This window comes from Numida meleagris, chromosome 3, assembly GCF_002078875.1.
Source record: "Numida meleagris isolate 19003 breed g44 Domestic line chromosome 3, NumMel1.0, whole genome shotgun sequence".
In the NCBI taxonomy this organism is placed as follows: domain Eukaryota; kingdom Metazoa; phylum Chordata; class Aves; order Galliformes; family Numididae; genus Numida; species Numida meleagris.
Window position 1 is genome coordinate 16,069,699 of NC_034411.1, and position 22,905 is coordinate 16,092,603.

General features: G+C 46.5%; 1 protein-coding gene across 9 annotated transcripts in view; it reads left to right on the top strand.

The window, feature by feature from the left end:
- SLC8A1 (solute carrier family 8 member A1) overlaps positions 1–22,905 on the top strand; it is a 97,184-nt gene that overhangs the window by 23,216 nt on the left and 51,063 nt on the right. For 8 of the 9 annotated variants that reach the window (XM_021391314.1, XM_021391320.1, XM_021391316.1 and 5 more), the window contains exon 2: positions 909–2,741. In XM_021391314.1, coding sequence (XP_021246989.1) covers positions 946–2,741 — 1,796 coding nt within the window. In that variant the 5' untranslated portion in view covers positions 909–945. Of the gene's footprint in view, positions 1–908; positions 2,742–7,168; positions 7,342–22,905 lie in introns of those variants that run through there. The other variant, XM_021391319.1, reaches the window with a different exon arrangement.

Below are 22,905 nucleotides of genomic sequence, written 5' to 3' on the forward strand. Positions count from 1 at the left end.
TATGCACTGTTAACTAACTGCAAACCTCTTTAACAGCTCCCTGACACTGCTGGAAAATCCTGAGGCAGGACAAGGGCAAGTACTGCTGTCATGCCTGGTGACTGATGTTGTAAATGGAGTGAGAAAGGCCGTTGCAGGGGAAGCCAGCAAAGCTGACCTAGTGGGAAAAGAGTGTAAGGACAGGTTTCCTCTTGAAGCATGCCAAGAGAACCATGCTTGGATGCATATGGGGCTCTTTCCAGTTTCAGGAAGGTGCAAAGTGATGCACTGTGGAAGAAATGGCTCCAAAATCATTAATTAAAGACTGCCCTTCTGGTGTGCCTTATGACCAAAATATTGTTAAGAGCAACGTTTTGACAAGGCTTGAGCTCGCTTTGTGCAGATATGGAGTAGATGCCTGAGAGGACTGTGAGCAAGAAAAGACTGTAAAACATGTCCTTTACAAAGATATTTGAAAAAATGATTGGCGGGTAGTGGATTTCCCTGTCGTCTTCTACTCTTACCCTGACGTCCAGTGTGTAAATGCTCCATAACTTTGAAATGCAAAATACTTCTGCTAGCTGTTAAGTTGAATGATGGATTCTAATTAGATGAAAAACAAGAAAATACAGTTGAAGAAATAGGCTCTCAGGAAAGAGAGAGAAAGTGGCATTAAACAGCAGTATAGCTGAAGGAGGTAGGTGCTAGCCCACTGGTAGCATCTGATTAAGTCCTTGTTCAGATAGCTGAACTAAAGATGATTTGTACATGGAAAACTGCAGTGATCATAACACAATTAGGGCTCATTAAATGGGTCTTCTTGAGCAACAGGGTGATTTGATTATACATTTGGGAAAGGTGGAAAAAAATTGGAGAGGAAGATCTGTTGTCTGGCCAGCGTCAGTGTGACTTTCCTTTTGTCTCTGCAGGCTGAGGACGTGGGGGAACTGCTGAGTGGAAGCAGCCATGTCGCAGGCAACTCACCCACCCACCTTCCTGGTGAACTTGCAACTCCTGAGCATTGTGGTGGTGCTGCTCTTCCATGCAGATGGCATACATGGAGAAAGCCCCAGCGAAGTGCCTGCAAACAAGTCTGAGGTTTGCACAGGCTCATACATCTGCAAAAAGGGTGTGATCTTACCAATATGGGAACCCCAAGATCCCTCGTTTGGTGACAAAATAGCTCGAGCAACAGTGTATTTTGTAGCAATGGTATACATGTTCCTGGGAGTATCCATCATAGCTGACCGCTTCATGTCCTCCATTGAAGTCATCACATCCCAAGAACGGGAAATAACCATCAAGAAGCCCAATGGCGAGACCAGCAAAACCACAGTGAGGATCTGGAACGAGACTGTTTCCAACCTCACATTGATGGCCTTGGGCTCATCCGCTCCTGAGATCCTTCTGTCCGTCATCGAAGTGTGTGGCCATGGCTTCACAGCAGGGGACTTAGGGCCAAGCACAATTGTGGGGAGTGCTGCATTTAATATGTTTGTCATCATTGCAATCTGTGTTTACGTTGTTCCTGACGGAGAAATAAGGAAGATCAAGCACTTGCGAGTGTTTTTTGTTACAGCAGCCTGGAGCATCTTTGCCTACACTTGGCTTTACATTATTTTATCTGTGTCTTCTCCTGGGATTGTGGAGGTTTGGGAAGGCTTGCTCACCTTCTTCTTCTTCCCAATCTGTGTAGTGTTTGCCTGGATAGCTGACAGGAGGCTTTTATTTTACAAGTACGTCTACAAGAAATACCGAGCTGGCAAACAGAGAGGCATGATCATTGAGCATGAGGGTGACCGACCCTCCTCCAAAGCTGATATTGAGATGGACGGAAAGGTTGCTAATTCTCATGTGGAGAACTTTTTAGATGGGACACTGGTGTTGGAGGTAGATGAAAAAGACCAGGATGATGAGGAAGCCAGGAGGGAAATGGCTCGGATCCTGAAGGAGCTGAAACAAAAGCATCCTGACAAGGAAATTGAGCAGCTTATAGAGTTGGCCAACTACCAGGTCCTAAGTCAGCAGCAGAAGAGCAGGGCTTTCTATCGCATCCAGGCCACTCGACTTATGACAGGAGCTGGCAACATCCTGAAGAGACATGCTGCAGACCAGGCCCGCAAAGCTGTCAGCATGCATGAGGTCAACAGTGAGGTGGCAGAAAATGATCCCATCAGCAAGCTGTACTTTGAACAGGGTACCTACCAGTGTCTGGAGAACTGTGGTACCGTTGCCCTGACCATCATTCGTCGGGGTGGCGACTTGACCAACACAGTGTATGTTGACTTCCGGACAGAGGATGGGACAGCCAACGCCGGCTCTGACTATGAATTCACTGAAGGGACAGTGGTCTTCAAGCCTGGAGAGACCCAGAAGGAAATCCGTGTTGGCATAATTGATGATGACATATTTGAGGAGGATGAGAATTTTCTGGTCCATCTCAGCAACGTCCGCGTGAGTACTGAGGCAGATGAGGGTATTCTCGAGGCCAGTCGTGTCTCCACACTTGCCTGCCTGGGCTCACCATCTACTGCCACCGTCACCATCTTTGACGATGACCATGCTGGCATATTCACCTTTGAGGAACCAGTAACACATGTCAGTGAGAGCGTGGGGACCATGGAAGTGAAAGTGTTGCGAACATCCGGCGCACGAGGAAATGTTATTGTGCCCTATAAAACCATTGAAGGCTCAGCCAAAGGTGGAGGAGAAGACTTTGAAGACACCTGTGGGGAGCTGGAGTTCCAGAACGATGAGATAGTGTAAGTGGAGGTTTTATTTGTAACTTACAGTCTGTCGTTCTGAAATTAAATGCACGTGGCAAATTAAATGCACGTGGCTACCAGAGCTGCACTGGAGTTATGCAGGTGCCAGTGTGTTACAGCAAGCCTTGAATGGTCTTGTGTGCTTTTGGGAGCCTGAAATGCTGTGTTCCCACCTTGCTAGCAGGTCAGAGACTTGTGCCTACTCAGGGGCGCTCCACCCTCCCATCAGCAGAGTGGAACTGGTGTGTAAGGCCAGCCTTCCACCTTCTCTCCAGGAACCAAGCAGTTCTCTATAGCTTTGGCTCTACAGTGGAGGAGAAAACACCAAGCTGGCTGTTGCCCCTCCAGTCCCATGGAGTCACCTGTCTAAATCAAGTGTGTGAGTTGTGGTAACTGCATCCACTTGCCTGAGTTTCTCTGGGCCTGTTCCATTGATACTCCCTCCAGTGCTGCTGGCTTTGGAGAAGGTCACTTCTTCCTCCTCCTTTTTTAAAGATGGTGGGCTTGGGTGACTGTCTAATGCATTTCTTGAAAAAGTCCTGTCATGCAGAGAAGGTTCATGGTTAGGATGCAACTGGAGCCATATCTGGCTGTTTGCAAATTAGAAAAAGAGGCTGAATGCTGATCAAGTATTGCTAAGTAGCTAGTGGAAAAACTGCTGTAGCCTTGTTTATCATGTTATGCTGAGAATGTCAGTTAACCCAGTAAATCATAGCTGAAAACATCTGTGCCTGGGTATGTTTGAAGGACAACTTCTTGCCCAGCTGTGGCTCTGGGGGAGCAAGAGCTTGGAGTTGTGTTGCCCCAGCATCGGGCTCTTCCCACCTTGAAATCTGTGCCTGTAGACTAGACCCTGCCAGTAGTAGACAGAGTAGCACAGAACCATTGCATAAGACTCAGAGCAGTCCTTGATAAAGGGCACTGCTGCGTCAAGAGAGACCTAAACAGTGGCTTGGATACTGCATCTTGTACGGTTGGTCTCCTGGGAGCCAGGGCTGACCCAAGGTGAGTGTGAAGAGCAGGCCTTATGTTCTCCCCCTTATTCATACTTGCTACATATGAACAGGAAGAACAACACAAGTAGAAGAATCATATAACTTCTGGAAGCAACAGGAAATAAAAAGGTGATTCATAAGTTTTAGGCAGGGTATTAGTAACCAGAAATAACTAAGCAAGAATTTCACAGCTCCAGCATTCTGGAGGCCAGAATGTGCATGTTGTTCCTGCTAGGGTCAGGAGCACACAATACACTATTGCTCCTGGTCCAGGCTCCTGAACAATAATCATAGTAGACAAGAATCCAGTTATTGGATTTGATTTGATTTTTTTCCTTGTAGGAGACATAGGGAGGTATCTGCAGAGATGCAATGAACTAGTCTATCAGGATATACCCCAAAGGCTCTTTAGTTTTTAACCAAGTCACTACCAGCAAAATTTGACTGCTGGCAGGAAGACCTTGACATTTGATTTTGCTTCCCCTTTGTCTTGGAGCCAGCGCTCTGGCTGGGATCTCTGTGCCATCCTTTATCAAAGAGATATGGCATCACCTGCATCCGTGCTTCCTGGCAGAGCTCAGCCTGTGACGTGGGGTCGGGCAGTGGGACTTTCCTCCACCCAACTCTTCACTGCTGGTTTTCACCGCTGGTTTTTGCTGGGAGCCTAGTGAGCAGGAAGTGGGCTGGAAATGTGCTGGCCACATCCTGCCACTGCTGTTCCCTGACCTCTCAGGGAGAGCTGCTGTGCCTTCGTCACTGCAAGCCTTCTCCTTCCTCTCTAACCAGCTATCTATATGCACACACCATGCAAGACAAAGGGAAAAAGCTTTCTTAGAAAATGGAGTGTGTTTTTTTCTGTGCAGATGCCAGAGTATTGCCGTTATATCTCTGTTGTCTTTAAACCATTTTATGCTGGTACTGTAGGGACGGTACATGGGAAGCACCGGTGTGCACTTTAGGATTGTTAGCCCAGAGCAGATGAGAGCTTGGGGCTTATTTCATTCAGGTTAGTATTTTGGGAGGTGGATGGCACCAGTTTTACAAATTGCCATCTGCCCATGTGCTTGGCAGGCAGTAGGCGTTTTTCTGAAGCATAACTACTACAGTCCATGTTCAGGTGTTGGATGGTATGATCTGACTTGCAGAAGAGCTCCCACAAGTCCATGCTTGCCTGGGTGCAAGTTAAGGACAGCTCTGCAGCACAAAGGCAATCTGGTCCTGAAGCTGAGCGGCTGCTTTTAGGTATTCTCCCTTGGAAAAATTTGCCTTGATGGGAATAAAGATGTGCTAGCACAGTATGTGGATTACAGAGATAGAACCTGTTTACTACGTCATTGGTTGCTAGTGTGGTGCTTCAGCTAAATCACAGCTATGTAGAATGCTGCCATTCTGCAGCATAATTGACTCAGTAAAGTCAGAGTTCTAAAACTTTAATATTTCCCATGCTCGGCTGGCCAAGAAATTGCTTTGCTGCCCTTTCTAAATGTCTTCAGTGCTTCTTCAGCTCTGCCATTCTAGGGTGCATCGATCAGCTCAATAAAACTGAGCAAGATATGTTTCTCAGGGACACTAACAAAGAAGGTAGGGCAAGTGCAGGAAGGTGAGAAGGTGAAAGAAAGCAGTGTGCAAAACTGTATTATTAGAGGGCTTGCTTGCTGGTAAGTCCCAGTAAAATTAAGAAGTGCTGGGAGGGCTTGGATCTTCTGGAGATCTCCCTCCAGCTCCCAAGAGGCCCAGTTACCTAACATGTTATTTATTTGTGGATTCCGGAGAGAATTTCCCATTTTGCAATCTGTTGATGTCTCCTTTCTCAGAGTATACAAAACTGCAGTGTAAATGCTGAAGCCATGCCTCTGCTGAGCATTTCAACAGATCATCCCAAGTTATGTGGGAAAGCTATAGATGTCCAACCTGCGTCTCAGCGAGGCCAGCATCTCAGTGATGCTGCACAGGGACCTCTGGTCTGAGACCTCCATTTAGGACAAGGTGCTGTGATGTAAAGTTTAAGAGAGACCCTCTCCTCTGGGGCCATCCTCAGCAAGGTGTCTCTGGCCTTGTCTTGCATCTCTGTTAATGACTAAAGCTTTTGCAGGCTTTTCTTGCACACCTATCTGCTGCAGGTATTGTAATCATCAAAGAGGTCAGAGGTTCATCTAGTCAGTGTATTTTTATGCCCTGACTGTATGCCAAATAGTTCAAATGGAATCTAGCCTCCTGTTTTGGAGGAGGAAGCAATCTTTTCCCTAGCTGATGGGATCTCTTCTCCTTGCTGTCTTGAACGATCAGGAGGTGCATCTCTTCCAGATGCAATTGCAAAGCTGCAAGAAAACTACATGTTCTTTCACAGTTAAGAAATAGCAGCTTCTCTAGAGCTGTCATTGCAACTAGAGAACTATTAACAACCTGCACTCCAGATGTCTTCCTCCCCCCGAATACCAAGCAGAAAAGTTTGTTCTGCATTAAAAAGTCAGTGAGGAAGATGTTACACTAAATTATACAGATAACCAATTCTACCCGTTCTTCGGCTATGCTGTATAAATGCATGGACAATCTTTTATTAATATATCTTGCTGTTTACAATGTATGGTTTAGTTGTTTTTCTAAAAGGTGTCTGCTGCTGGCTTAGGGAGGGAGATTCTTGGCCTATTGAATGTTTCTTGTCCAAGCCAGCTTTGGCATTTCTCTGGAAGCACAAATCTAGGACAGTGACATAAACACCAGCTAAACCCTTTGATTTTCATGGAAAATGTCCCCAGAGAAAACGTCCCTCCCAAGAGCTCTTTAAAAATGTCAGCATCAATAAATATAGATTGTGGCGGGAGGGGGAAACCAAGTAGTACTGCTTTTTTAAGTTCCCCTTTTCTTTTCCAGAAGAAGCTGGGTGAGGTATTTCTACAGAAATAGCAAAAAATAAAATCCTGGCTCACCCCTCTCTAGCTTGGCTTTGCTTCTGTGACTTGCAGCTTCAGGGGATGAAATGAAACCTCCAGCACTGCCAGCCTTGCGGTAGAATGCAGTCGAGGAGCAGGAAGCAACCCAGTGTGGCAGAGAGTTTGGTGTAAATGAGGCTGAAGGTGAAGCAAGCAAACATTCCACTTTCCAGTTTTCATCATCAAACACGTTGTCTCTCTCTTTCTCCCTCTTTGTTTGGGTTGGTTGGTGTGCATCCCCTCACAGGCCCTGGCTTGCACGGGGTTAATGGCTGGAGGCACAGCGTGAGATAGCAAAACAGACCAAAGATTCAACTCTTCTTCACCTGGATTCCAATGCCCAGCTTGGGCCTCGGAGCGTATTTTTCCCCTTGCCACCAGCAGTCCCACCTGACTTGGTGGGACTTGCATGCAGTTCAAACACAGCCACTGGGACCTAGATCCTGAGATCTTGGCAGGAGCACCCAGGGTCCTGGGTTCAGCCCACAGGAGGTGGCACAGAGCACAGCTGAGCATGCGGGTAGTGCAGGGCTGTGGCATGTCACAGGGGCTTGCTTCCCTTTCCAAAGGCGTTTTGGGAAGGAGAAGTTCCCTAGGGCTGAAATGCAGCTTTGCTTTGGGTCCTGGGCTGATTGTCCCATCTTCAGGAGGGAAAGATGCAACTGTAACAGGGTAAGCTCTCTCTTCTTTTTCTCCTCTCTGTTGACACGTTTAGCCTTTCCTGAATGCTTTTAAGCTGCTGTGCTCATGTCGTAGTTGTACAGCACAGTGCCATGTTAGGAGACAGTAGGGAAATAAGGCCATGTGGTGTGGAGTTCACTGCTTTGTGCTTTACAGATTGATACCTCTACGCAGGAGGAAGAAACCAAACAAGCTTGAAATACTTTCTTCAAGGGGATTGATTCCCATCGTGTTTAGGGCAGTCTTGAGTCTTCCAACACTGAGCGGAAAGAAAGCAGTTTGAGGCTAGGCATTTGGCATGAAAGAAAGGAAATTCACCGCTAGTTGAAAATAGGAGTCCATCTGGCTTTACCACTCGGTAAGCGTGTTCTGGTCTGAGGGCAGAAATACCCTGAGGGTGGCAACTGTGCTGTGTGTTGCAGGGGGGATGGAGAAGGAAATGCTGTGTGGGGCCTTGACGAACAGGGAGGTGCTGCCTGCAGCAGAAGCCCTCTGTTGCACAGGGCTGGGTGCTGGATTTTGTTTTCTCAGCCATCTCAGGAGGACCACTAAAGGTGTAGTGTCGAGCCGTGTTTAGAGCTGGATGATCATGCCCCTCACTAGGCCTGATTTGTGCTCGCTGTTGGCCTGTGCGTGCAAGCTGGGCATGAGGTGATGTGGATGCCGTGTGTATATGTGTTGGCTGAAAAAAAGCATTCCCAGGTCTCAAGCCTACAATGTGCTTTCTCACAACAGTTTCTCTATGCGTCTTTTGGGCTGATCTGGTCCTCCTCAGAGGAAAGCCGGTGGGTGTGCTCCTGCAGCAAGTCATTGCGGTGTTGTAGGACAAGCCCTGCCCGTGGCTTGCCTGGGGAGGGTGCGCAGAGTATGCAGTCTGTGCTGTTTGCCCAAATAAGTCATGATGCATGTGCATGAGATCTAAGAACTTGATCTGATGATGTCCCCTGTGGAGTAGATTAGGCAGCAAGGCTGCGTTATTGGATAAAGCGAGATGTGCCAGCATATCACTTGAGGGGACAGGGGGGAAGAGGGGTGAAGACAAGAGTGGTTAGCTCTTGTGAAGGACTGACACAGTTTTTGTCCTTGAAAAAACAATGTTTCCTTATTTGTAACGAGCTGTTGTTGGCAATTTACCGCTGCCAGCTGCATCTCTGTGGTTGATTAAGGGAGCTTGGATCTTAAATATGTAATAACTCTCTGAAAGCCATTGAGAGGCAGTTATTAGCTTCATCAGGGCCTGTGTACACATCCGCTGTGCTCCTTTATGAAAAGGCTACCTATTAAATGCATTGTAGTAATTTATAAAACACAGGATCTAGGCTTGTTTTAAGAAACTAAAGCAGCTATCCTAGCAAAGCCTGTTGGTGTGGGAAAGTTATCCTACAGTACAGCATGACACCTTGGTTTCTTGGTGGGGAGATGAGAACAGTGGGCAGGAGAAGTCCCCTTCGCAGGTGCTCTTCCTTCCTTGGCATGGGCCTGAGCGCTGCTGGCAGTGGCACTAGCACCAGCTGTGGCATGCAGGTATTGGAGAGAGAGCAGGGACCCATCCCTCTCCCTCCCATGCACATGGAATCCTATTCTGGGTAAATTCAACCCAAAAAAGTGTGCAGCACCCCTGAGTTTACGTTGAGCCTCCTCCTTGGGAATAGGCTGCCTTCCCTCTGACATTTTGCTCCCAGGCCTGACCTCAGTGGATGGTACTTAGTAGTTTTGTGGGCTTAACATGACACCAATAGAACAAAAAGCAGACAGCTGACTACAGCCAGCATCCAAGAAGATGGGCAGAGAAACATCTGCTGTCATCCAAAGCCAAGCAGAGAGGAGAAGCTGGCCCTGGGAGACGGGCTGCTGAGTCAGAAGCAGACCCATGCGCTGGTCTGGCTGAACCACCTGTATCCCTACAGCACTGTCAGGCCAGAAACTTTGATAAAGGTTAGTCATTCACAGCCAGAGTTTGCTGGGTGCATGGCTTCCTGCAATGGAACTGGTGGGCACATCCTTTGCTTTGTGGTCGTGGGCACAGTTGCAGATCAGGCCAGCCTTGTCCGTGTCCCAAATGCCATTTAACTAACATCTGGGGAGATATCAAAAAGTCTGCTAATAATGTTTCTGATGCTGAAACAGGAGGCATTGCACTGGTTTCCAAGAATGGCAATGCTGAATCCTGGGTGACAACGAATAATAACGGCATTCTCTGTTTTAAAAATATCTTAGCATAAGAGAAAAAATATTCCCACTGCTGTGCAAATGAGAGGGTGACCAGCATGTGCCTTTTCTGTCCAGTCCCTATATGGTTCCATCTCCATAGTGTCTGGATGCCTTCCTACACAATCACAGTGACAACAAAATGCGCCTGGCAGCGAGCAACAAAGCACTGGTGAAGAGCTGGGGCACAGACTGGATCCCCACAAACTGGACGCCAGGAGGAGACAGAAGGAGCTGATCAGAGCAAAGCGCTTTCCAGAGGAAGCCTTCTCAGTGCAAATGCTCTGAGATTGCCGAGAACAGAGACAGGGCTGGGCTGAGAGGTCCATGTTTCAGAGGCCTAGTGGATGTGATCCTACCTTTGTGGGCTGTTTTTTTTTTTCACAGAGGTGGTTTTCATTTTATGGCATCATTGTCAGGACGTTCCTTTGCTCTGAGGAGCTCTTTTCCAGTCTCTGTTGAATAAAGTTGCTCGCCTCTAGGAAAATAAAATAGTTATAAATTGGGCCTTTGCAAACAATGTAGAGTAGAAATATATTGATCCACTAAATGGTCCGTCACCTGTTGAGCCTTTCCAGACTGGTTTCTTTGGGAACGGGTGGCTGGATCTGAGAGGAGAGGTATTGCTTTGGTTTGAGTGGGGAGCAGGGTTTGCCTGGCACCAGAGACTTCACGGGGCTTTGCATTTGCTTAGTTCAGTAGATCTGCACTCTCAATTCAGGACTGGTTGTTGAAATTTATGTTCCTCCTTACTGACTGGATGTGTGATGGGACCTAGGGGGATAAGATATCACTTCTACACAGGAAAAAAATAATATAAACAAAGTCAGTATTAATGGCCTGTGCACAAATGATCCCACTGCAGGGGAAAGGGAGGGAACTGTAACAGGAGATTTACCTGACTCACAAGCTCTCCAGTGACCTGGAACTTGGAAAGAATCATTACAAAAAACAGAAAATGGGCCGGCTGAGTAGGGAGGAATGTAAGAGTGCTGCATGGGAGCATTAGGTTGGAGTCAAGTTGGACAGGAGCTGGACAAGAATTAGAGGAGAAGGAGATGTCTTGCCCACACCTTAGCAGTGCAGAGGGAGAAGGGGAATGGAGCTGAATGGCAGTTCCCACCAAGAAACACATCCCTCCTTAGATACGCTTCAGTCTGTGCTCGTGGGGCTGTCAGGTACACCCTCCAGGTCTCCCAGGTGGAGGATGGAAATGATTTTACCTACTTGTTCTCAGAGTGAGTGTGGATACTAACATTTAGCTTCGTGTTGTTAGGGGAATGCCAGAAGGTCTCTCAGAGCTCCTAGAAGTCCCCTTGGAAGTTTTCCTGGGTGATAGGTGAGATCTGTAGTCAAGCTCTGGAGCTGCCTTCAATAGCAGCTCAATCAGATTAGGTCTGCTTCTGTACCTGAAAGAGTCTAGAATAAATCAACACATTCTTTGTAAGTACCTCAAAGATAACAAGGAGATGAGTAACAGCCAGCACAGATTTGTCAAGAACAAATCTTATCAAGCCAACCTAATTTCCTTTCACGCCAGGCTTTTGGGTATGAGAGAAAGAGTGGTTGTCACATAACTCAGCTTCAGAAGGGCTTTTAATGTTACCTAGTTCTGTATCTCTGTAAAGAGGTGCTGGCTAAATAGGTCACTGGGGTGATGGGGTCACACCTGTGTGAAAAGAGAAATGTGGCACTGGTCAAGGGTGAAGAGGTATTCAGCAGGTGTCATCCTGAACTGAAGCTTGTTGGGAGCAGGAAAGAAAAGTTCGCTGTTTAAACATGCAGATGGAGTGGATATGTTGGAAGCATTACTGTAGCTAGGATGGAGATTTAGAGAGATGGGAAGGAAATAGGCTGAGAGGAAGCAGGACGTTTTAAAGACAAGCGCTTGTGGAAGAAGAGTCACAAGCCCAAATCCAAGTGGGAGGGGAATGACTGAGGCCATCATGAACCAGCAGCCAAATCTGAGCTCACAATGTCATGCTTCTGTAATGAATGAGGCTGACGTCATCCTGGAGATATGAAATCCAGAAAAAGTTGAGGAGAATCCAGAGTGCAGAAAATGACCGGTGGTCTGAGAAATGTGACCCTAGGAGAGAGACTGCAAGAACTGGGACTTTTAAATTTAGACAGTAGCCTAGGGAAGATCTAAGCCTTGAGCTATGTAAAGGGCAATCTATGTCTTCAGGGTCCTGAGGCAGTAGCAGAGGAAATTCAAATTAGACAGGAAGGAATTTCTTCCTTGTATGTATGGGTCCACCCAGGAGTACAACGGGAGTGGGCAATTTCTGTCAATAGCAGAGGAAAACTTAGAGGCGGCTGCTTGAAGATTTACTGGAGGTGTTTGGTGTCTCATCTCCTTTAGGACAGGATTGGGTCAGATGAGGTCTTGGGAACTCTCCCTCTCCTGGTTTTACATGGTAGCCAGGCAAAAGCATTTGTCATGTAAGCTGTACTTCAGTCAAGAGGCCTCTGTCCTGCATGATCTTCTGCTGCAAACAGCTGGTGGGGTAATATGCAAAGCAACCTACAGATGGAGCAAAGACCAAATGCATCCATACAGCCTTCAGAGCTTCCCCGTGGCTACCCCATATGGGCTCTTTGCTCCCAGTAGGTAGCTGGGATGGGGACGGTGCTCGCCTGCCGTCTGTCTCCTTTGCTAATAATTAGACGCAATCCCAGCTTCCCTGCAGGAGAGCCCTGTCCCTGTGGGGGAAGAAGCAAGGCTGCACAGATTAAGGAAGCTAATTAGAGGGAAAGAGAGCATTGGTACTGAAGCCCCAACAGCAAATTTTGAAATCTAGATAAGGGAGCAGTATTTAATTATATACAATTAAAATACTGCATCTCAGCCCCCTGAGAACTGGCGGTCTTGGAGAACACTCCCAAAGGTACTAATGAACCGATCTGAAGGTGGTGGTGGACTAAGGGCTACACGTATTGAACTTCACCTGGCAAGCATATCCAATTAGAAGACCTTGAAAAATTCACCTGGACCACTGGCTCCTTATTTCTGTATGCTGTCCTCCCTCTCCCAGAGTGGGTAATGGGAATCCAGTGCTCTGGCACTGTGTGTGGGGATTTCTCTGCTCCTATGAGTATCTGGGCACAGATCCTAACACAGTTACTTTCCTTCCTTGCTCCTTTGCCTTAAGAGCACAAATAGCCCCTGACCTCTGATCCTTCACCCTGCCCTCTCCAAGGTAGAAAGAGTTTGCTCTCTGTGAAAAGTGCCTGCCTTGGCTTCAAGCACGTGCTATTGCACCTCAGGCTAGCTGAGCCAGCAAGCTTTGTGGGCTGCAGCAGTAGCTTCTATCCCATAGCTGCTCCTGGATGTTAATGTTGTAAAAAAGATGAGGGAAAGTTTGGATGGGTCTGTATCATCCAGCAGAGAACTGCCGAACCAACCTGTAGTTTTCTGAAATTCCTCTTCCTCAGAGATCACAAACCCTTACAGAAAGCTGTAGCACAGCTTTGGGTGTCAAAGCTACGGTGCCTGTTTTAATTAGCAAATATTAAGTGCCCAAAGGCAGTAAGTTTCAAAAGTACAATCAAAAGCCTAGAGCTCTCTTTCCTCCATCTTTGTCTCCTGGTATTCCTCTCTCTTGCCTGGTCTAGGCCTCCACTTTCTTGTAGGCCCTGCGTGGACCCTGTGGGTCACATTTGCAATATTATAACTAACAGCTGCTGTGGTGATTCGGTTGCTTAAATCTTACAAGATCTGCAAGTTACGGCAATGTCATGAGGTTTATTTTATTTGCCTGAGCCTTTCTGGTGATGTTTTCCTCTGCAGTGCTAAGAACTAAACCCTCCAGGGGTTTTTTACGCATTGTATTTAGGTGAAAATTAAATTTCTTGTTGAATCCCAGAGCTCCCAGAGTTGAGGTTTTAAGAAAAATGCTGAATAACATCCAGAGAGCCCTGTCTGGCCCTTACTGTGCCAGGGGAGAATTTGCTGTGCTTTTAGGAGGAAAATTGATCTCCACTGTCCACCCTGCAGAGCTGGAAAGGAAGGGGAGAAGTTCCTCCGTGCCAGTCTTCCAGGGCCTAGCATAAATGAGCACATTGGTCTCTTGCGAATATACAAACAGATTTCTACAAAGCACTTGCTAATGAATCGAAACAGCAGTTTGTCCTTTCAGTGATTTGCAGGGAGTCAGTAAAAGACTCGACTTGGGGAGCTCATTATGCTTCTAAAGCAGTGTATTTTTAGTGGAGATCCCAGGAAGCCGCTGAAGAGGCTCAGCAGCGCGAAGAGGAAACCTGCAAGAGCAGACATCAGTGCCTCTGTGTCAGGCTGCGCTGGTGAATGTGGCTTTGATTCCCAGCCCCAATCACCATAAACTCATGGCTAGGCTGTTGGCATACTGATACCATGCTGGGACCACTTATGGCTGTGTCTCAGGTGCAGAGAGGAGGAGAGCAGAGCAGGGTGAAGGGAGCACCACAGCAGCCTACCTGGATACTTTTCCATACGCAGGGTACAAAGCAGAGACCTTCTGGAAAACACAGCCAGGCTCTTGGAACTTAGAAGAGAGACTGGTTATGAAAAACTGTTGGGCTGTTGGTACACAATCCATGTCTTAAATTCATTGAATTGGCATTGTACAGATTGCAGCTTCAGGGTGCTTGCAGGGAGAGGCCTTGCTTAACACTAGGCAGCCATGATAAAAGCAACAAGGAAAAGAAAATTAGTCTGGGCTTGGGAAGAAAAATCACCACCAAGGCCAACTCAGTTTCAAATTGTGTATGCAAAAGCAAGAGCTACAGTGATCTGAATTAATCTGTTACTGGTCAGCATTTTGGTGCCAGGGTAGCCAAACTCTTTGTGGGTGATTATGTGCATGCACTTCTGAAAGATGGGAAGGAAAAAAGGAACGTAAAATGTTCCACATTTAAGACTGCATCAATCCCTTCTCTCACAGCTACAGCAGAGATTAAAAATCACTTTGCTGAAAATCAAGGGAAAATATACCAATCTGTGTGAATAGTTATAGTGGAAAAGCTAAGTCACGGCTTGAACCAGTGATTGAGCACCTGGTGGGAAGGCAAGGCCGACCCAGGGGAGCTCAGGTGCATGCAATGGAACTGAGTGACCAGAAGGGTGGTGCCAGGATCCACCTCTTCCCAGAACTCATTTAAGGGTTGGCGGGGGGAGGGGGTGAGGGTATTTCATCTGGAGATTTCTGTGTGTTTGAAGACTTTGCATGCCTTTTAAAGGTAAGTGGTTTTTTTTCTTTGTTTCTGTGCCTGTTGCTGTGTGTCTAAGTGGATCCTCACTTGCTGTGGCCTGGAACCTTGCTTCTCTGCTGTCTTGCTATGCTTTCCATTGCATTATGATTGTATTTACTTTAGAAAAAAAAGCTTTACTTTTTAGGAAAGTTGCTAGTGACTAAACTGGCAATCTGAAGAAATTAATTTGAGTTCTTGGTTGTTTTTGTTTTTTTTTTTTGAACTTACTACTTCACTGAGAATTCAAGTTGTGACTCAAACCAAATGTTCATTCATTAACTCTGAAGACTTAAGCAGGAACTGGATTCCAGTCAATTTTTTTTTCTACCACTATGGTAGAAGGCAAAGTAGTAACAGTTCAGTATCTCTATGTCTGTGCAAAAGTCAGAGGATTAAAAAGGTGTATACTATGTAATGCAGATTCTGCAACGGTTCCTTGCAAGCAGGCAGTTGCTTCTAGCACTCGTGTTAGGTGACAGAAAATCCTGTGAAGGAGCTGCAGGGTGTTGCAGGGCTGTATGTCAGCTCTGTGCCTGAAGTTGAGCGTGGTGGTGATGTCCACCAGTAGCTGTGGGAAGTAGGGCACAGAGCTCTTTGGTTTGTGGCAGTGGTTTTATTCATTTCTCTCTTCTAGAACTTAGGCACAAGTACTAATTAGAGGGGAACTGGTGAGCTCTGCTAATGCATTTAAACATGGGTAGCTTTAGGCTTGCATTTGGATCATTAAAAATGAAGCAAAAAATGATCTTTTTGCACCAGCCTTCTGTGAGCAGGGACCTTGGTTTGGCAGCAGTTAGCCTCTCAACATTACAGCACTAATGACTTCTAACATGAAAAGAGCCATGTGTCATTAACGCAGGAGAGTGGTCTCAACCCACTGCTTGAAAAGCGGAGGCTCACCCTGACTGTCAGCAGCTTTCCAATGAGCCACAGGTTTTTCTACTCAAATTGTCAGGCCTGGTGAAGGCCTCCCCAGGAAGCTCACCTCCTGTCTCCTGAGGGTCTTCTCTGCCCCCGGTGTACCCAAGCAGCCCAAGTGAGACCCTACTTGGATATAGGGATTGAGTGTACCTGCAGTAAGTCTACAGATGATGCCAAGTTGGAGGGAAGTGTCAATTTGCCTGAAGATAGGAAGGCCCTACAGTGGGATCTGGGTAGACTGGATTGATGGGCTGAGACCAATGGGTTGAAGTTCGACATGACCAAGTGCTGGGTCACAAAGGCTCCATGCATTGCTACTGGCTTGGGGCAGAGTGGCTGGAAAGTTGTGTGGAGGAAAAGAATCTGGGGGTGTGAGCTGACAGCCAAGTAAATGTGAGCCAGCAGCGTGCCCAGGTGCCCAAGAAGGCCAATGGCATCCTGGCTTATATCAGCAGTAGAGCTGCCAGCAGGAGCAGGGAGGAGATTGTCCCCCTGCACTCAGCCCTGGTGAGGCCACACCTCAAGTGCTGTGTTCAGTGCTGGGCTCCTTACTGCAGGAAAGACACTGAGACCCTGGAGCGTGTCTGGAGAAGGGCAGTGAAGCTGTGAAGGGTCTGGAGCACAAATCTTATGGGGAGCAGCTGAGGGAACTAGGATGTTCTCCATTCTGGAGAAGAGGAAGCTTAGGGGAGACATTATTGCTCTTTACAACTACCAGAAAGGAGGTTGTGGTGAAATGGGGTGTCAGCCTCTTCTCTCAGGTAACAGTGATAGGATGAGAGGAAATGGCCTCAAGTTGTGCTTGGAGAGGTTCGGGTTGGATATTAGGAAACACTGTTTCTCAGAGCGGTGAGGCACTGGCACAGGCTGCCCAGAGAGGTGGTGGAGTCACTGTCCCTGGAGGTATTCAAGAACTGTAGAGAGATATCACTGAGGGACATGGTCTGGAGTGGTCACAGGCGTGGGTTGATGGTTGGACGTGATGGTCTTACTGGTCTTTCCAGACTTAATGATTCTATGATTCACACCTAAGCAAGGTTTAATTCCTTGTGTCAAAATGGATGCCATCAATTTTTAAATGCCAATGACAGCCTGCAAATAAAGGCTGTCTCACAGCTGGTCTAAATGTTATGTGGCTGCAGGTCACTCACTGACAGTGTTGCAGTGTGGGTTTCTGCCACTGAGAACAGGTGTGGGAAATGCTGACATTTTATTTTGCTCCAGGTGTCTTCACTAAAAAAACCAAACCCTTGTAAAATTTAGTGATTCCTCCTTCTCTACTTCTTTAATTTAAAAACCTTTTTTAAAGGCTTCTGTGATAAATTTCCAATTTTCCTCACTTTCACTAAAGGGAGGAATTGCACTGGGGAACTCCTGAGGAAAAACCATTAATCAAACATCTCCCTGGCCCCAGCTGTTGTAGGATTGAAACCAATATGGGTGTACAACACTCTCCCCACAGGGAGACAACCAGAGTGGTCTGTACACACTATTCTGAGGAATCTCAACATACATAGCCGTGTCATGTTTAGATCTGCTGTATGGTACCATCACAGTGGCTGTGGTTCAAATGAGAAGGCGATAGAGGTATGAATTGTATTGGAGCTTTCATTATCTAATTTCTCACTGTCAACCACCTTCTGTTTTAAAGTCTAGTGGAGTAACAAGAGAAAATAAACCTGGAGAATTTCCCTTGATAGAGAATGAGAACTAGATGATCTTTGAGGTCCCTTCCAACCCAAGCCATTCTATGGTCTAAACCCCTGGGGTTTATTTCTTGAGATTTCTGAGGAAGGAATTGAACAGCTACCAATCCAACCAGTGGCCAGAGGTAACCAGACTTCTGAGGAGTGCAGAAACAATCACACCTGATGGCAGAGTGGCTCTAGAGCAGGTGGGGAAGCTGGGAACGGTCAGCAGGCATCAAGGTATCATCTCACCATAACCCTATTTGAGGTGCTCCCTCTGAGGGTGGAAATTACTGTCCTTCCTTCTTCCTCCAGAGACTGCTTTCTTCCCATTGCTCCTGTCTACAAACTCAGCTTCCTCTCCAACCCTCTACCCTGGTTTCCCCTGCTCATGTTCTGAGTTTTGTGGCCTTGTGCTCCTCACAGGCCCTGGAGAAGCGAAGCAAGGTCCCAGGTAGCTGCTAAATAACTACCTATCTGCAAATCTGTGGAGACCTAGAAGACAGGTATTTTTAGCAGTGAGAAGTGAGTTGTGGACAGCCTGTCAAGAGGTACAGCGGAGATGCTGGCACTTGAAGGCTGTGCACCCTGACCAGGTGGTTTCCTGGAAGATCTCCTGCAAGGTGCCAGAAAAATGCTGAACCCAGCGTGTCAGTAGGACTATCTTTACCTCCTGCATTATCTTAAGATGTTTCCGTTGTCAAATACGCATTGTGACAGCCCATATAATCACCACCAGCACCAGCTGCAGTGGGTTATATTTTAAACTGCAGTTCTCAAGCCAGTGTCTTCCTTGCCATCACTGTGAAGAGTTTTGTTGTGTCTGATGGTTGTTTCTGTCCTGTGTGCTCACCCTTTGCTGTGGTGTAGCCAGTTGGCACTGATGGAGATCAAAGTCTAGGTGGTTTGTGGTTTTGTGAGTGTGAGATACGGGAAGAGAAACAAAAGAGGGCTTGTGTTTAAATAGAAATGGTTCTCATGGTTTTTTCACTGCATATGGCAGGGACATACACAAATTAATTTTGGGCTGTTTTCCTAGTAACAATAAGCAGGTTGAGACAGTGTGTTAGAACTCAAGAAATGAAGCATTCCTTTTCTTTTATAATCTGTTTTTCAAATTCTGATGTTGAAGCATCTTGCTAAATGCCTCTGCTCGGCATTGCTGTGCTTCCAGAGTCCTGTGGGTCACCCGATGGCTTTGCAATAGCAACAATTGCTTTATAATTGGACAGCACAAGGCAGGGGGATGCCTCTGTGCATTGCCAGCATGTTAAGCTGCCACAGATGCAGCAGTGAGTGCAGCATGCCGACACATCTCTGGGACAGCAGAGCTCTTCACACACGCAGCATGGCAACCGTGCCTTGAAGCTGGCTGACAATGCAGGCTTGTTAATTTTAACAAAGGTTAATGGATCTCGCTGCTAGGGACTTAGCATCCTTTTCTTTGACCATATATAGCCAAGGTGTCAACTTACAGGCCTGGGGATTTCAAGCTTTCTGTTTAGATTTTAGATGAAAGGCTGCAGTTGGAAGTGATTGTTATAAATATTTCCCACTATCTGGTAGCGGCTGGACTTCAGTCCCTTCTAAGGAATTCACCAGCAGCATCTTTTACAACCTCTGCAATGGAAACCCTGCCCTTGGTAAAGGGCGTTCAAGGGAAGGGTGCTGTAGAGCTACCCAGCCCCACGGTGTGTTGAAGGGATGTGGGGCTGAAGCCCTGCTTGGCTGCAGACCTCTGCCACCCGTACCGCAGCTCTGTTGCTTTGCTGTGGGCCTGCTGCTAGGGCAACACACGCATCTGGCATCACGCGCTCCAGCTCAGGAGCCAAAGAGAGACCATCAGCAATGCTGCGAGGCTCCCTATGAGCACGAACAGAGGGGAACTGCTGGGATCTGAAATGCTGGGCTTGCAAAGGGGGTGCACGTGTGCCTTGAAAAGGGCTGTCTGTGTTCTCCACTAGTTTCTCCCAGAGATGGGAATGGATGCTATGGGAATCCAGGAATTTGCAGCCGCTCCATGCAGAAGGGCTTAAAAAAAAAAAAAAACTGCAGCAAGACCAGTCAGGAATCCTGACTCCTAGGGCCTCTGGAAATTTGTGCCACGGAAATGCTGTGCCCTCGTGCAGTCTCCAAAGAAGAATAAATCTGCTTTCAAAAAAAATCCATCTGCATATTGCATGTATTTATAGTTTGCTGCAAGCTTTTCCAGTGAGAACTTTTAGAATTTATTTTAAATTAAAGTGACTAGCGTGACATACCACTACTTAGCCTTTTAACAAAAACATTTTAGTCTTATAAATACGGTTGCTATTATTAAACTCCAGGAAAAGCCAGCAAGCTGCTCCGAATAACATCCTTCAGATGTTTGCCTGCATGAGCACTCCAGATACAGAAAACCGAGGCATTTGAACACCTTGTTGGAGGCCGGGATTATGTTTTCTGCTTCCATTATGGCAGCTGATACTTGTTTTAAACTGTTTTCCCTTTTCCATTACATTATTCCTTCTATGTTTTTCCTTTAGGCCCTTTTTTCCTCTCTTTCTCACAGCACAGGGAAGCCCAGCTCCTAGTCACACACTTTGGCTGTCATAGAATCATTAAGGTTGGAGAAGACCTCCTAAGATCATGTAGTCCAACTGCCTGCCTGCCGCCAATATTGTCCACTAAACCCTGTCCATAAGTACCGCATCTTCCCTTTCCTTAGTCACCTCCAGGGATGGTGACTCCGCCACCTCCCTGGGCAGCCTGTGTCTCACCACTCTTTCTGAGGAGAAATTTTTCCTAATATCTAACCTGAGTTTTTCCCTAATATCCTTAGAGGGACCCATCTCAGCCACTCTGGAATTGTCTGATTCCAAGAGACTGAGGGGCTAAAAGGAAGGTAACCAACAATTTGGGTCAGTCCCATCTCTTAAACATGGGTGCTTGGCCAGTTTCTTTCAAAACACGAGCTGAGCAGCTCTTCGTGCAGCCTTCTAGCCTGTGTGGCTGCTGAGAGAGGGAGGAGGCAATAAATCTCTTCAGCCAAGAGCATGGACCCATCCAGTCACTTAATTAATGAGGGGCTTTCTCCTTATTTGTAACCTCCTTTCAAAGCAAATGAGTGTGACTGGTAATGAAAGGAAACATATGCAGTAGTTTAAAAATAGATGTCAGTGTAGCGAGGAGAATCGTTGCCCTGCTGTGCGTAGCTCAAGTTGGCATCCAGCATATCCCATTTGCCTGAGACTGTGAGCGGGAATGAACCAGAGTGTGTGGGGGTGCCTTTGCAGAGCCAGGATTTTCTGCCTGTAGAATCACAAGAACGATCCAGGTTGGAAAAGAGCTTCAAGATCAAAGTCCAACCATCAACCTGGCCTGCTGAGCCCCTTTACAGAACCATGTCCCTTTGTGCCATGTCCACCTGTCTCTTAAATACCTCCAGGGATGGGACTCCACTGCTGCCCTGGGCAGGCACATGCTTGAAGTAGGAAAGCTTAAGATCTTAGCATTTATCTTTCTGTCTGGCATGAGACACTGGGAGGTATCAAGAGGCTTCTGTGAAAATCATTTTTATTTGCTTTGTCCTTATTCAGGTTTTCTTTTCTTTCTATTTTCCTTCTTAGTTCAGACAGTTTAAAGGACTTGTAAATATTACGCTTCAGAATGAAAAGCAGGCAAACTTTTTTGGTCAAGTTCTGGAAATTGCAAGGAGTAGGTAAAAGAAAGGGCAGTGGTTCTCACCACCACACCTTCCCTGGTCCTGCCTGGAGTGACTGTGCTCATGGCCACATCTGTCCCCAGGTATGCACCTGCCTGCTGTTCCTCTCAATGCCTGTCAGTGCCACCACTAGAACAGGCAGGGCAGTTCTCCATGCAAACTGGGAAAAAAAAAAAGCAAACAAGCGTACAGGGGAAAAAAAATTAGTTAATCTCTGTTACAATTACTTTATTGTTGTTTTTTAGCCCTGGAGGTTTTGTGATGTTTTGAGAGATAAGTCTTTCCGCTGTATCTGTAGTGTTTAGTAATCTGCCAAGTAATTGCATTGGTTGTAAAGGTGGTGTGGTAATAAGCATGTGTACAGCTGGGATGCAAAAAGCAGAGTTAATCCGGCTGGGGGTGCTGAGCAATAGGCAGAGCAGAAGTAATGATTATTAATAGTGTGTTGACATAGGCTGATAATGCCCCAGAGCCTTCATTCTCCATATCTCACCAGCAGTAGGTAGATGCTTGGTGCAGAAGGTGAGCACCGTGTAACTAGGAAACTGCCCACCGCTGAACTTCCTCAGTGTATTTATATAAGGTAGTGTGTTCCCTAGAGACACAAAGCTCACCAGTATGGAGGCTTAGGGGTACACTTAGAGCTGAGGGCAGCCAAAATGCCAGGGCAGGGGATGGGGCCCCATGTCTTACAGTTTGCTTTGCACAAAGGATTGTAAACTGTGTTCAGATGTGATAAATGGAGACACAATGCGATGTGTAGGCAGGAGCAAGGCTGTGTGTAAGGAGGGCTCTTGTCTGAGTTAATTATTCCCAGAACCAAAAATAATTAATGCTGAGCCTTATTGTTGGAAGTAAGTGCAAGATGAGCTGGGAAAATATTAAACAGGGAAAATTATTATGCAGTCTAAAGGATAGGACTGGTCAAAAAGGGAGAAAAGAAATTTAACTGAAAAAACACAAAACTTCATGGTACTAGGGGGGGAAAAAAAACCCTAAACCAACCCAAAACTAGAATCCTCATGTTTTCACTTTCAGGTTCTTATTATATCTTGCCAGTCAGGACTGTAAATGGCTGCCAAGTCACAGGGAAGGTTGGGGAAGTAACTCTTTCACTTTTTTTCTCATTCTTTACGTTTTTTGCTTTTTCTGCTCTTCCAGAATCTGTTGGGTTTTTGGAAAGAAGGTTCTGGTATGGCAAATAGAAAGTGAAACTATGGCTGTTGAAACTTTATGCTGTGTTTAGAATTTCTTCAGCTTCAGAAGGTTTCTTCAACTGCATAGCTTGCTCTGAAAGTAATGCCTCCTATTTATTTCCATGGAAACAGTAACAAGGAGCACAATAACACTGAGCAAGTTCTCAGCTACAAAACATTTTTTTCAACATAGTCACCACCATTAGCTATGCTTTTTTTGCGAGCAGTGAACATGAGCTTGTGTGCTGCACTCAAAAAAAGTCTGTATCGCCATCCAGAACATGATTTGTCTTTCAGACTGCTGTTGCCACTGCTGAAATGCACCACCTTCTGCCTCACTGTGCTCATAGCACTGTTTGATCTCCATAAACATTCAGCAAACATTGATGAATGTCAATGGGTGTCATTTTTTCCACATGGAGGAATTCTGTTCCACACCTTTGCTCCATGTGCACTTCCATGTTGGATGCCATTGTGTCAGGCTGCCCCTCTGCTGCCATGGGTTGCATGGCAACAGAATGTAGCAGAATGCTGGTGGGAAGGTTCAGCTCTAGTGCTGTACCACCGGCATCCACCTCCTGACACTGTGGGTCAACATCATAAAATG